Genomic DNA, 12,187 nt, shown 5'->3' with positions numbered 1-12,187 from the left:
TTTATATAGGTCAGATTCTGTTTATCTCCCAAATTTTCTCAAGTCTACTTTTTTTTGCATAAAACAGTTCACTTATCTGCCAAATTTAGCAACTAGGCAGAGAAAAGCTGGACTATCATCCCAGCAACCTAGGACTGGTTTCTGCCTCTAGCCAATCAACCTCCGAGCTTCCCCACAGGCCTCCCAAATTCCCACTTCTGTCTCCACCTGTGGCATCCCACGCTGCCAGGAGCTATACGTACCAGCCAGCCACACGGCACAGATACTCACACTCGTTTGCCAACCCACAGCCACTGCACACTGGAGCCAGGACCAGAGGCAATGGCCCGTGCCCTGTCAGGACAGCATCGCTGCCTCTCTTGCCCCAGACAGTTACCCAAGCTCCAAAGCTCACAATACTTGTGGGAGCCCAAGTTCTGCGTCCCTCAAATTTGCTAATAAGTGTGATTAATCACATTATGAATGGATAAATGCAAATGCACAGAACACATTCTTCAGGAAAATCAGAGTTTTTAAAAAAATTGTACACAATTCTCAAGCTTGAGGACAAAAAAAATGTACATGACACTCACTGCTAGGAGAGAGGCAGTGCGAGGCCCAGATAAAGTAAGCATTCTCCAGGCACTGTGATCTTCAAGGGAGCATCTGATTTTAAGTTTCCAGTACAGTAGTTGCTATGCAACAACAGTCTCACTGCATAAGCAGGAGCCTCTTTTCTTTCAAGAGCTACAGAAATGGCAGTTCTGCACTAACAGCTAGAACCATTTCTAGCACCAAAGTAGCATGACAGCAGTCGCTTAATACTGAACACCCTCAGATCATATGATCACAGGCAGAGACGTAACTTTACATCACCAAGTCAGAAGAGCCTTTAAAATACTAGAGCCACTACATCCAACTTTGCTCCCTACTTCCAGAGTACTCAGCATTTGCACAAGTCTGAACACTATTTAATTGTGGTAGTAATAATTAACAATGTAGCTATATTCACCATGTAATGCCACCCTAATTTATTGTGCTTTTTGTAAACATGACTTTAAAAGCTACCTCTAATTTCCTAAATAATTTTGCCTGTCTTCTACGATAGCAATTAAGCGAGGAAGCATTTTTGAACCCTACCCAGTCCTTCAAAAGGGAATTTTAGATCATTACCTTTTCTTAAAAAGGACTCATCCCACATATGTTTACTCCACTAAATCTTCAAAGGTTCAGTAGCTAATATGCACCAAACCATTACAGATACACCTAAGCCTGGGAATTTTGGAGGCCTACAGGAAACCAGCAGAGCCTTAAAACAAAAGCCACTTTGAAATAAACAGTCTTGGGCACATCACTTGCACAGTTACCACGCCGCACGCAGTGACCTCCTATGTTCCCCCCAGAAGAGCCCCAGAGCAAACACCAGTAGTTGCTGCATTTCCACCACCTCACACTCTTCCTCTCATGCTCCATTTAACAACTAAGCCAAAACCAGCACCATTTCTGAGATTAATACTCAGTACTGGTACAGTTCACTGTACCATTGTTCAGTTGTGCAGGGCTATATTATAACAGGATGTAAAAATCAACTTTAACTTTACATATTAGACCTGCACTCAAAACTCCGCTGACCTTCAACTGAGATGCAAAGTTAAAAATTCAAACTGTAGAAAATGAACTGGAGGCAATGATATTTAAAAACTTTTCCATAAGATTGTGTTATCACTACCCTTTCATTGGATAAGGTAAAGTTGTGTAATGAAGTAATCTTTGGTATGGTAATAGAAGTATATCTGTATGGGAGGAAAAAAAAAAAAGTCGTCTTATTCTTTTTCATCATTTCTTACTGCCACAGAAAATACATATCATTTCAAAAGGGAAAAAAAAGCTTAAAAACTTGAAGCTACAGCTGTCCAAGTTATTTGTGCACACTTGTATTTAATCTTACAAAAAACTACAGGCGGCAAACAATAATTTGTCAGCAACATAAACTATTCCCTGCCTAAATCTGAATTGCCTTACGTGGCCTAAATCAAAGTCCCCATGCTTAGAAAGAATTCTGCAAAGCTCATTTTATTCTACCCTGACAGATACTGCTTTTAACACTCAGTTCCTAGATAAGTATGGTATGATCTCAAGTGCCTTTTCTCCAATAGTATGGCACCGGTACTAAAAGCTTTTCAAACAGCAGACAACAAGCACTTAAAGCAGGAAGAGAAGGTCACACATTAATGTGGGTATACCACTTTTGGGGAAAGGATTTTTGGTCCATGAAAAGAGTTCATATATGCAATACTTCATGCAATGAGATTATCTGGAATTGCATGATAGACTCATTCCCAACTCTTGATGTGAGAGACTGGGATAAAAAACACAGAAAAGGCACTTAAGAACCAGCAGTTTGCCAAAAGAGCTTATTCGACTCCGTTTCTCATTCCTGCTCCCATCAGAAGTATCCCTAGGAGAGAAATACTACCAGGGAACAGGCCCTAGCATAGATCACTGATTTTGCAGAAGCGGATCTTGTTGACAAGCTGAAAACCTAAGCCAACACTCAGAAGTTTACTGTTAAACTGCTCAACACCTCTTCCATGCCAAATTAATTTCAGATTGCAAAAGCAGACCTAAGAATTCACATCACTTCAGTCGCTGCAGTATACATTCTTATCACTGAGGAAACTAAGTGTAACATTGGACAAGGTGTTACTTTGGACAAGCACTTCATACTGACAAAAAGCCATCAGAAGACAAGTGACTGACACAACCTCCTTCACTCAATCATCTGGCCTAAGCTATACCCAGCACAACACCATCTTCTCACCAGAGATTGTGCTTGCAGTGCTTACACCAAGCGTAAGGATTGAAACAGCTCTCCTGACACGGTGGGTATATTTTCTCTTAGGAGAGCGCATCTACCAAACATTTCTAGCACCACTGATGTCGCTCAAGTGCTTTCACAAGCACAGTACAATGAAAACAAAGTGCTTGCAGGGAGCAATAAAAGCGACAAAGCTATTGCCAATCCTATCCAGAGCCTTATCAGGCTCCACATACTGGATGCATACATTAAATAGGAAGAAAAAAAAAGAAGATGTAAAGAAAGCTCTAGTAGTGTGTGCAGTACAAGTCCTGCATTTGCAGAAACAGAACATTAGGACTTCATTTTCACAGCCTCACAATCATGATACTGATTGAAGATCCCATATCCTGTGCATGCAGCGACTGAACCCAAAGTATGGCAAAGGCCCCAAAGAGTGATTACTATTAAGTCTTGCCTAACAGTTATCCCTTTTCCCCCCAGAATACAGAAGCCCTTTCAAATACACTGCTGGATCTGGCTATATAGGATAAACTCATTTTTTTATAGGGGTCCTGTGTCAAAATCAGCACTAACCACTTAGACCTTTCAAACTGATAGCCAAGACCTGATGCTACAAGCACATACTTTCAAGTCTGTTTCTGACCAGTGTAAATTTAACATGCTACAATGATACTTGAGGAATTAAACATATTCGGGTAGTAAAGATGTGAAAATTGAATTCAGAAAGCAGCCTCCCCCCATAAAGTTGTCAGAGTGCTTTAGTTGGTCTCTGGCTCCAGATGCTTCACAGCCAGTGGCAGAGAAAGCAGACCAGGCTGGCGAACAAAGCCCTGGGCACGGGAGGGACATTCCTGCAGGCCAAGGAGTCACGGTTGACTTCTTACCTCCAGCATCACAGATAGAAACAAAAGATTAAAAAACTCAGCTCTAGTGCCAAAATTATTATGCGTCTGGGATGGAAGTCAGACAAAAATCTAATGCTTTAAATGGAGGAGAAAGGTTAGATGAAGAGTCACCCTAAGAAAACTAAACCACTAATTAAAGTCACCAGTTTACAACCAAGATTTCTCCTAACTTCAAGTGGTCTGAGTCTCTAACTTGCATGTATTCAGAAAATTGCTGTTTTCCTTACGAGGTACAAATGTCACACAACTCTTGCCTGGGAGCAACCACAGATCACGGCCACAAGTGGGCCAGACAGAACTGCTAGTGAAACAGCACACCACAGACGCAAGTGTTTTCTCAAGAGTATATCCATGCTAAAGAGTGCAGCTTAGCCAGTTTAAAAAAAAAAAAAAAAAAAAAAGTAATATAACCCATCATCTACGGCCAATTGAAGATACTTGAGTTACACAAACATCTAGATACCCTATCTAGCCATTTCTGAATATTATACCCTATTTCCTAAGTTCCTTTTCCTGGATTTGTACATGATCAGGCTTTTCAGCAAGAAGCCACTGCCACTAGGCTCACCAGATCCAAGAAAGGAGTCCCAAGACTGAGGTTCTCAGTACAAATCAAGAGAGCAGGTAGGCACCAGCCTGGCTGTCTAGATTCAATTTAATATTCTATGTAACTTACCATAAATGTAAAATTGAACACACCCTTTAAAACTGTTACCACCTATTCAAGTTTTACAGGAAAACAGAATATTTTCAAGCTCCTGTTCCTTTTTACTTGGAAGAGCTTCAGATTTTACAGAGATGATAGAAATATTTTATATAGCATTACACACAACTGATCAAGGTTCCATGTTCTTTGGAGAGGCAGCTGAATTAAGGTCAAGTAGGAAAATTCAACTCAGAAGAACACAATGAAAAACCTGAATTTGAATATAAAGCTTTATCACAGCAGAGCAGAAGTGTCGGATTACAGTGCAGTACATTTGCCTGCAAAACACCATTACTAAAGAGTATTTCCTAAATTTCCACACAACATAAAAGCCTTACTAAAAATGGAAGTCATCTTAGCCTGATGCATTTGAGTAAAGATCTCTAGTGGTCCATAGGCAAAAAACCCACTTCATTCTGTGAACTTCTCTATTTTGACAGCCTGGCCAGTGAATACGCTTGAAAACTGACATCCAGTGGGCCAAGACTTCACATCCACTACCAGCTGAAGTCTAAAAAAACAAAACAAAACAAAACAAAACCAAAAAAAAAACAGCAATAAAAAAAACCACACACACAACAACAACAAAAACAACAACAACAAAAAAAACAACAGAATAATTCTGAAGATTAATTTCTTTTAGTCCTCTTCCTATTTAAAAGACTGTTTTCAACAAAGAGGTTAGAAATATAAGCTTAAAAACAAAAAGCAAGAGGCACACACAACATCAGTGCCTTCCTTAATCAGGCAAGACTAGGAAGCCAGACTTACAGAGAACTGGCCCGTTCACCTCCGTTGAGGCCCTGGATGGAAAACAATTCCGCAGCCACAGAACAGGGCATCTTGGCATACTTCCTCAATAGCGAGCATTTTTAAATAAGAAACCCAATCTAGTCTTGCTAGAACGTGCCCACAGCCACTTCCTGCTTTCCATTTTCCTCCCCAAAGGAGGAGTTAAGTTATGATGGGTATAGCCCATGAATTATTCCACAAAGTTCATCAGAACAATGTCAGGCACATTATCCTTTCCTCCTCTTTCTGTGGATTCATATCTTTATGGGAAAAAGGGGAAAAACAAAATGCACCTCCACACACACACATCAGAAGCAACACTTCTTGATAGGCAAAGAACTGGGGAGCCTTGAAAAAGCTCTGAAACAAGTTATTCTTTTTATGAAGAGTCCATTAAAACCTTCACAGGTTTACAACTCACAAGCCCTGGACTGAGGACCATGTTGGAACTGCAAAAATTGCTAAGCCCCAGAATGGACAGCACTATTAGGTCCCATATTCCAAAAGTCACCAGCAACCGCAGGTTCTAATACAGGAAGTCAAAGCAGTTTATCATGGAAGAGATAAGAGATTTATAATAGGGAGGAAGCTCTTTTCACGCTTCCCAACCCCCAGGCAGGAATCAGGGGGCTCATCTTCTAAAGCTTCTTTTAAAATTTGCCTACAAGGACCACGAAAGTTCAAGACAGGAACCTTAGAAGCATTTCGCTGCCCACTATTCAGTGAGGGTGACTGGGGGAGCTCCTGAAGCTTCCCTGCTTGCTGCTGGCACATTGGCACGGGCACTGATGAGACCAGAGCTACAACAGGACGTGCTGCAGACTGAGTCTGTTACACACAAAACCACTTGTACACATTAGCTCATCCAGCAGAAAGCCCTGCCAACAAAAGCAATGCCAGTGATATTGAAAAAGGTCCCTCTTGAGGCTTTAAAGGCTTAAGTAATAAAATCTTTCAATAAAATATAAGTCAAAAGCCTAACTTCTTACTCTATGGGCAAAGATACAATACCAATCACAAGCTCTATTTTCTACATTTCATGGGCTTTTCCATGACAGGTTAGGACCAGTTGTTGAACTTCAGGTAAGATTTTATATATATATATATATAGGCTGAAATCACTGAAGACAACATATGAAATTACAATATCCAGTTTACTTCATATTAGGCTACAACTATAACACCACAAGTACTTCTCTTTAGCAATCCTGCACTTGACATATATGGCTTGATTTTGGGGGATTGTTTTTGTTTCATTTTTATATTAATGCTATCTCTTCCACTGCATTCAACCAACTTTTCATTCTGAGAATGATGCTTTTAGAGCTCCCAGTTTTGCAAAATACACATCATAGCCCCAATAATTAAGAAGAATTTATTAAAATGAAGTAGGCTACCCTGTGAATACAAGATCCACACAGTGTGATGTCTTCTACCTTAAAACAGAAAGGTTACCTGTACTTCAAGAAGAAAAGAGATAAACAAAGAGGAAAAAAAATCCCCACACAAAACTAAATTATAGCTCTTATCTTACAGCTTGATGACAAGTTCATATTATTCGGACAATAAGTGGAGCTTGAGACAAACTTCAACTCAGTCTCAACGGAAATACAAATTTGGCTGGCATTTTTTTTTTCCCAAAAGCCTATATTTGCAGAAAACAAGACAGCCCTACATGAAGGCTGAAGGGGGGGCGAAAATGAGGGGAGAGGGGGAAAAAAAATAAAAATAAAATAAAATAAGTGATGGATTCCACTGCCAGCGTTGTCACTTTCCGTGAAGAGCAGGCACGTTACCCAATCTCTGTGCCTTAGATCCCTCTCCTCCCTCTCAACACACTGTCTGCTCAGCCGCAAACCCCCATGCAGGGGCTGAGCCCCAGCCTGCGTCCAAGGACGCCCTGCAAAGCCCAGCCCGGCAAAACGCGATGATCCGGGCCCCAAAGCACAGATGATTGCTACCTGCTGGCGCTAATAAGCTTTTACACAGCTGCCCATACGACAGAAAAAGCACATCTTTCAGTTTGCATTTCTAAGATGAATAGGAAAACTGCCAGGATAATCGAAGGAAGTGAGTGATACCTAACACAGGAGGCAAATAAACGTAAGCTCCCTGTCTTAGGGAGAAGGGAGGGGGAATTCGCCTAATCTCACCGGAAACGAGAGAAGCGCCGTCTGCCCTGAGGAGCCTCCACCCCACATTGGATCCCGGTGATTCAGGGCCCCAACCAGACGCACCGCAGGGGCGCGCACGGCCCGGGCGGTGCAGCCGGACCCGGGACCCGACCTAGGGACCCGACCCGAGGACCCGCACCGCGACCCCTGCCTCACCTGCACCTGGCGGCGGCAGCGGGGCCGCCGCGCCGCTCCGCAGCAGCAGCGAGGCCACGAAGGCGACGCCGAACGCCAGGGGCAGCGGGCCGGCCCCGCCGGGCCCCCCGCGCCGCTGCATCCCCTGCGCTCCGGGCCCCAGGCTCGGCGTCCGACGAGGGGCTCGAGGCTCTCAGCGCCCGCAGCACGTCACGGCCGCGGCAACCGCTGCCTCCGCCCCCCGCCGCGGCGCGACCGTCCGCCGCATCGGAGCTCACGGCCCCGCGCCCCTCAGAGAGCCCCGCCGACCCCGGGAGACGCCGCCGACGCCGCCATCTTCCGGGCTACCTGACCGTGTGGGGCAGAGCTCGCCGCTGAGCGATAGCCCAGCGAGCCAATGGAGCGGCGCGGCCAGCTCGGGAGGCGGGCCCAAAGCCTGAGAAGAGGCTAATCCCTGATTGACAGCCCGCTCCGCCAGTCGCACCGAGCGAAGGCTGCGGCAGGAGGAGGGCGGGGCGCATCAGCCAAGCAGCCCGCCCGCCGGGTGACGGCAGGGGGCGGAGCCCCCACGGGACTGACGGCGCGCTCTGCCAATGGGCTCCCGAGGGCGGGAGAGGGAGGCGGGGCGCAGCGCAGCCCGTGCGGGAGCGGCGCGGCGGGGGCAGCGCTCCCGCGAGGTGACCCCGGCGCGGCAGAGGCCGCAGGCCCTTTGGGGCAGCAGCACGGGCCCAAACCCGCCCGGCGTGGAGCTCCCGGGGACCGGCCGGCGGGGTAGGGACCCAGCTCCTCGCCGGGCAGAGCCTCCTGCTGTCCAACGGCCCCTCGGCTCCCAGGGAAGGAGCCTCTGGGGCGTCCGTAAAGGGCAGGTGTCCCCCAGCACAAACCCATGCGCGGGGTGGCCGGGCCGGCTGCGGGATACAGGCCCCTCTGGGTTAGGTTTGGGTGCGCAGCCACCCTGTGCGCGTAAACCCAGGTAACAGTGTGACGGGAGCGTCAGTCGGACGCCACAGGCAGCTCCGTATAAGCGAGGAAACGGGGCGGTATCGCATGACCAGCAAACTGGATTTCCCTCTTCCCAATGCTTTAGCAGAAAGGCTAATTATGTCCAAATTACATAATGAGCCTGCGAGAACAGATCGTCCAAAGAAATGTGTGGTGGTACCTGTACCCCGGGCCCAGGCAAGGATAGGTTCATGCTCGCAGCAGCCCAGGATGTCCAGGGGAGTCACAAATGTTCACCTGAATCCTGCCATGGCTTTAAGAAATTCATTTCTGGGGTCATTTCTCCCGTACCAAAGAAATCTACTTAAAATTTAACAACGTTTTTGTTATCAGGTCTGTGTGTATGCTCGGCTGTCCTCTCTGCCAGGAAGACATTAATTGTATAATCAAATGACCCATATTTTTAAAGTGTTCTAATTAGTTTTTCTTCCAAGGGAAATATGTTTCTTGAATAGTTACGTGGAAGCACTTCGGTTGATTTAATAAACTATCATTAATGCATTGTGCTGATTGTGTGTTTTTTTTCTTTAATGCAATAAAAAACAGAAAATAGCTCCAAAGTATTTCTTGTCTGGCTGCCTATAGGTGTTGTGGACAAAGCTAAAATTCCATCTTTGCCATGTAAAATCAGTCATATGCAATATGTTATTAATTGAATGTTTAAGCACAAATGCCACCTCAATTTTACCAGGTTGGTACTGATGTAAAAATGTAATCTTTGTCTAGATATACCAAAATATCAAGAATATTGAAATACTGGAATAGTGAAATATTTCTGGAAACTTAAAGATTCCATGGACTTCCCCCCTTTCTCACCAAATCTCTCTTCCTCGATTATGGACATGGTGGCAAGGCCCCTGCGTGTGAATGTGTCTCCCTCTAGCTGACATTACATCCATGTTTTTGTGACAGTTATCCAAAGTACAGCACGTTTGTTGTCCGACTGCTCCAGTCAATCTAATGTACCTGTTACTATAACATCGAGCATCTGGGGTATGTCTGACATCTCCCACTGACCACACAAATGACATAAGGAAATAACTCTGAGGTTCAGAGCAGCAATGTACATCATGTCTAAACCTTCACGTATAACAGGTTTACTACGTAAGAGGGCTCTCACTTCAATAGTGAGAAGAATGCAGCGTGTTTTGAACACCACAGCCTGCTTTATTTCACAAACCACCCTATCGTAATTGAATGCCGGGCCTTTGATGTGCTTCACTGATAAAAAAATCATGTTGTGATATCATCTGGGAAGTTATGCCGGCGCATATCATTAAAAGGACTTGTCAGAGTGCTGTTTTATAATGATGGTACGTTCGTGGTCAGCAGCGAATTAGTCACTGGCAGAACCAGGAGTGGAAGCAAATAACCAAATCTTCCATCCTTTGTTCTGTGCGTGAGTCACAGCTACTCCCTGCCCTCAAATACATCATGAACATCACAAAAACCAAGATGCAACCCTATCTGCCTATCTACTATCAGCAGCAATGTTACAATTTGCCCAATACAATTCCTGTGGATAAACACTGGTAGCAACTATATGAGATGGATGGGACAAACAATCTACAGCCAAATAGTACAAAATGTAGTTAAAAAGAAAATGTGTTTCCTTGAATAAAATAAAAATCCTCCTGTGCACAAAATGGGATATATTACCACATATCACAGCCTCATGTTTCTTTATTATGCGCTGCTAACATTGCCAAATTACTGAAGCTGCTGTTGTGCGTGGGAGGTGTTAAAACCTTTTTTTAGATAGGGATAATTGAATCGACTAAAGGATGTTGATGGTTTCATTTTCAGTAGATTTTCTTTAGTATTTTTGATAATATTTTTGGTGTGGAAGGAATAATGTCTAGCAGACCAAGCAAATTGCCAGAGGGATGTTAAAGGTCTTCAACCTAACTGTGAATAAAGCCCCACAAGGTTTGCAATTTTCTCAAGGAAATTGCCTAAAGTATATTTAAAGCAATCAATAAAAGAAACCTGTTTGAGTCGGATATTTTTCCCTTATTATCTATCTTCCACTTCAAAGTAGGTTTAGAACAGCACTCCTTGATCTCCCACAAATGCTTCACCTTGCACATACCCTTGAAAACAAGGCAGCACATTTTGAGCACTGGCTGAAAATTCAGGCTACATTCACTTAAAAAAAGTGAGTTAAATAATGATCCAGGGGTTCTTAGCATGACATTCTTTTGGGAAATATTTCATATTTGAATTTGCATCTGTCACTAATGTGCAAATTTCATTTCTGTTGACTCAGAAATACACACCGTATTCTGCTGGGCCTGATCTGGGATAGCGCTACCTACTTCTGTCTTCAAACAAATGATCTTAACATGAAGACAAGGAGTTGGATCATAATTCTAAATTTATCTTATTCAATTAATTCTATTCCAGTCAGTTGAACTTTACTATTTTATTTATTAAATCAGATCCATTTCACTTTAGTCCACTGAACTATCCTATGGAATTAATCAGATGAAAGAATTTACTTTCTGTGAAAATATTAAAGTACCTTCTCAAAAAGACAGAAGATGTACCAACATCAGTACAAGTTTCTTATCAACCGGCTTCCATTCTGGCTTAGAAGAACTACAGTCCAAAGTGGGTAATTTTCTTTTTCTGTGCATTGGACTGATGATGTTGCCAACCAAAATATCAATTAATGCCAATTTTTATGCTGCAAACCACTGTCTAACTGGACTAAAGGACAAATCTGTAGTAACACATCTGTATCCTAGGCTTCCTATAGAGCTTCTCATCCAGTGTTTAAGAGAAAGATTATGTGCGTCTATTTTCCCCTCAGGAAGAATGAGGGGAGATTTAGCTAAGTAATTTTCATTAGCACAAAAGGAAATGCAAAATGATGACCCTTCATGTAAAGAAGTTGTTGCAGAACTGTGAAAGCTCTGTTAAAAAAGTCTTTGCTATTCTATCCTACTTATTTTCTATTCTATCCTATTTTTAGTAAATTCTAAGCTATGTTCTCAGTTAAATTTTGTTCCAGAAGCAGCAAAACAGTTTTGAATACAGTAAGAAAGTATTTAACCACACGAATGTCTGACACAGTACTCATCTAAATACACATTATATCTGTGCTAAGATAAAAAGAAAAAAAAAGCAAAACATAAAGATTATTCTCACAAACAGACCAAGTAAGATGCAACAGACCAAACGATGCGGCTTCAATTTGCTCCTCCCTTAAGCAGAACTTCCATTAAGGCAGTAGTTGTTGAAGCTGTTCAACAACTCCCAAAAACTTGTCCCGTTTGAGACTACTCGAATAAGCACGTGTTATTGCTTATGACCTCAGGTGGTTTTACGTTGTAGATGTAATACAACAAGAACAGAATTTTAGCTCAAAGTACAAGAATTCAGCAAAATTATCACTGCTTTTTTGACAACAAACGATCTAGCCACAGGCTGAAGGGAATGGTCCTGTAACTACTCATGTTTCATGTGGTGACTCCAGGTGACCCTGTTTGAGCAGAGGGGTTGGACAAGATTGATCTCCAGAGGCCCATTTCTAGCCTCAACCATTCCACAGTGCTGTGAAACCAGGGTGCTATTGGTGCAAAACACTGTTCAAGAAAGTTGGTCAAAAAGGCAATATCTCAGTTTTTGGTCCTCCAGATGGCGTGGATCTTCACAAATTCTTTCAATG

General features: G+C 43.4%; 1 protein-coding gene across 1 annotated transcript in view; it reads right to left on the bottom strand.

Annotated features, from left to right (window-relative positions):
* Positions 1-7,789, bottom strand: part of LMTK2 (lemur tail kinase 2) — a 32,767-nt gene extending 24,978 nt beyond the window's left edge. The window contains exon 1 of the mRNA XM_088529434.1: positions 7,534-7,789. Coding sequence (XP_088385560.1) covers positions 7,534-7,654 — 121 coding nt within the window. The 5' untranslated portion in view covers positions 7,655-7,789. The remainder of the gene's footprint in view (positions 1-7,533) is intronic.
* Between the last annotated feature and the right edge of the window lie 4,398 nt (positions 7,790-12,187).

Source organism: Tinamus guttatus, unplaced genomic scaffold (assembly GCF_059628265.1).
Source record: "Tinamus guttatus ecotype Peru unplaced genomic scaffold, ASM5962826v1 Tinamus_guttatus_pri_ptg000330l, whole genome shotgun sequence".
NCBI lineage: Eukaryota > Metazoa > Chordata > Aves > Tinamiformes > Tinamidae > Tinamus > Tinamus guttatus.
The sequence above is the reverse complement of the archived record's forward strand: the minus strand, read 5'-3'. Positions and strand labels throughout refer to the sequence as shown.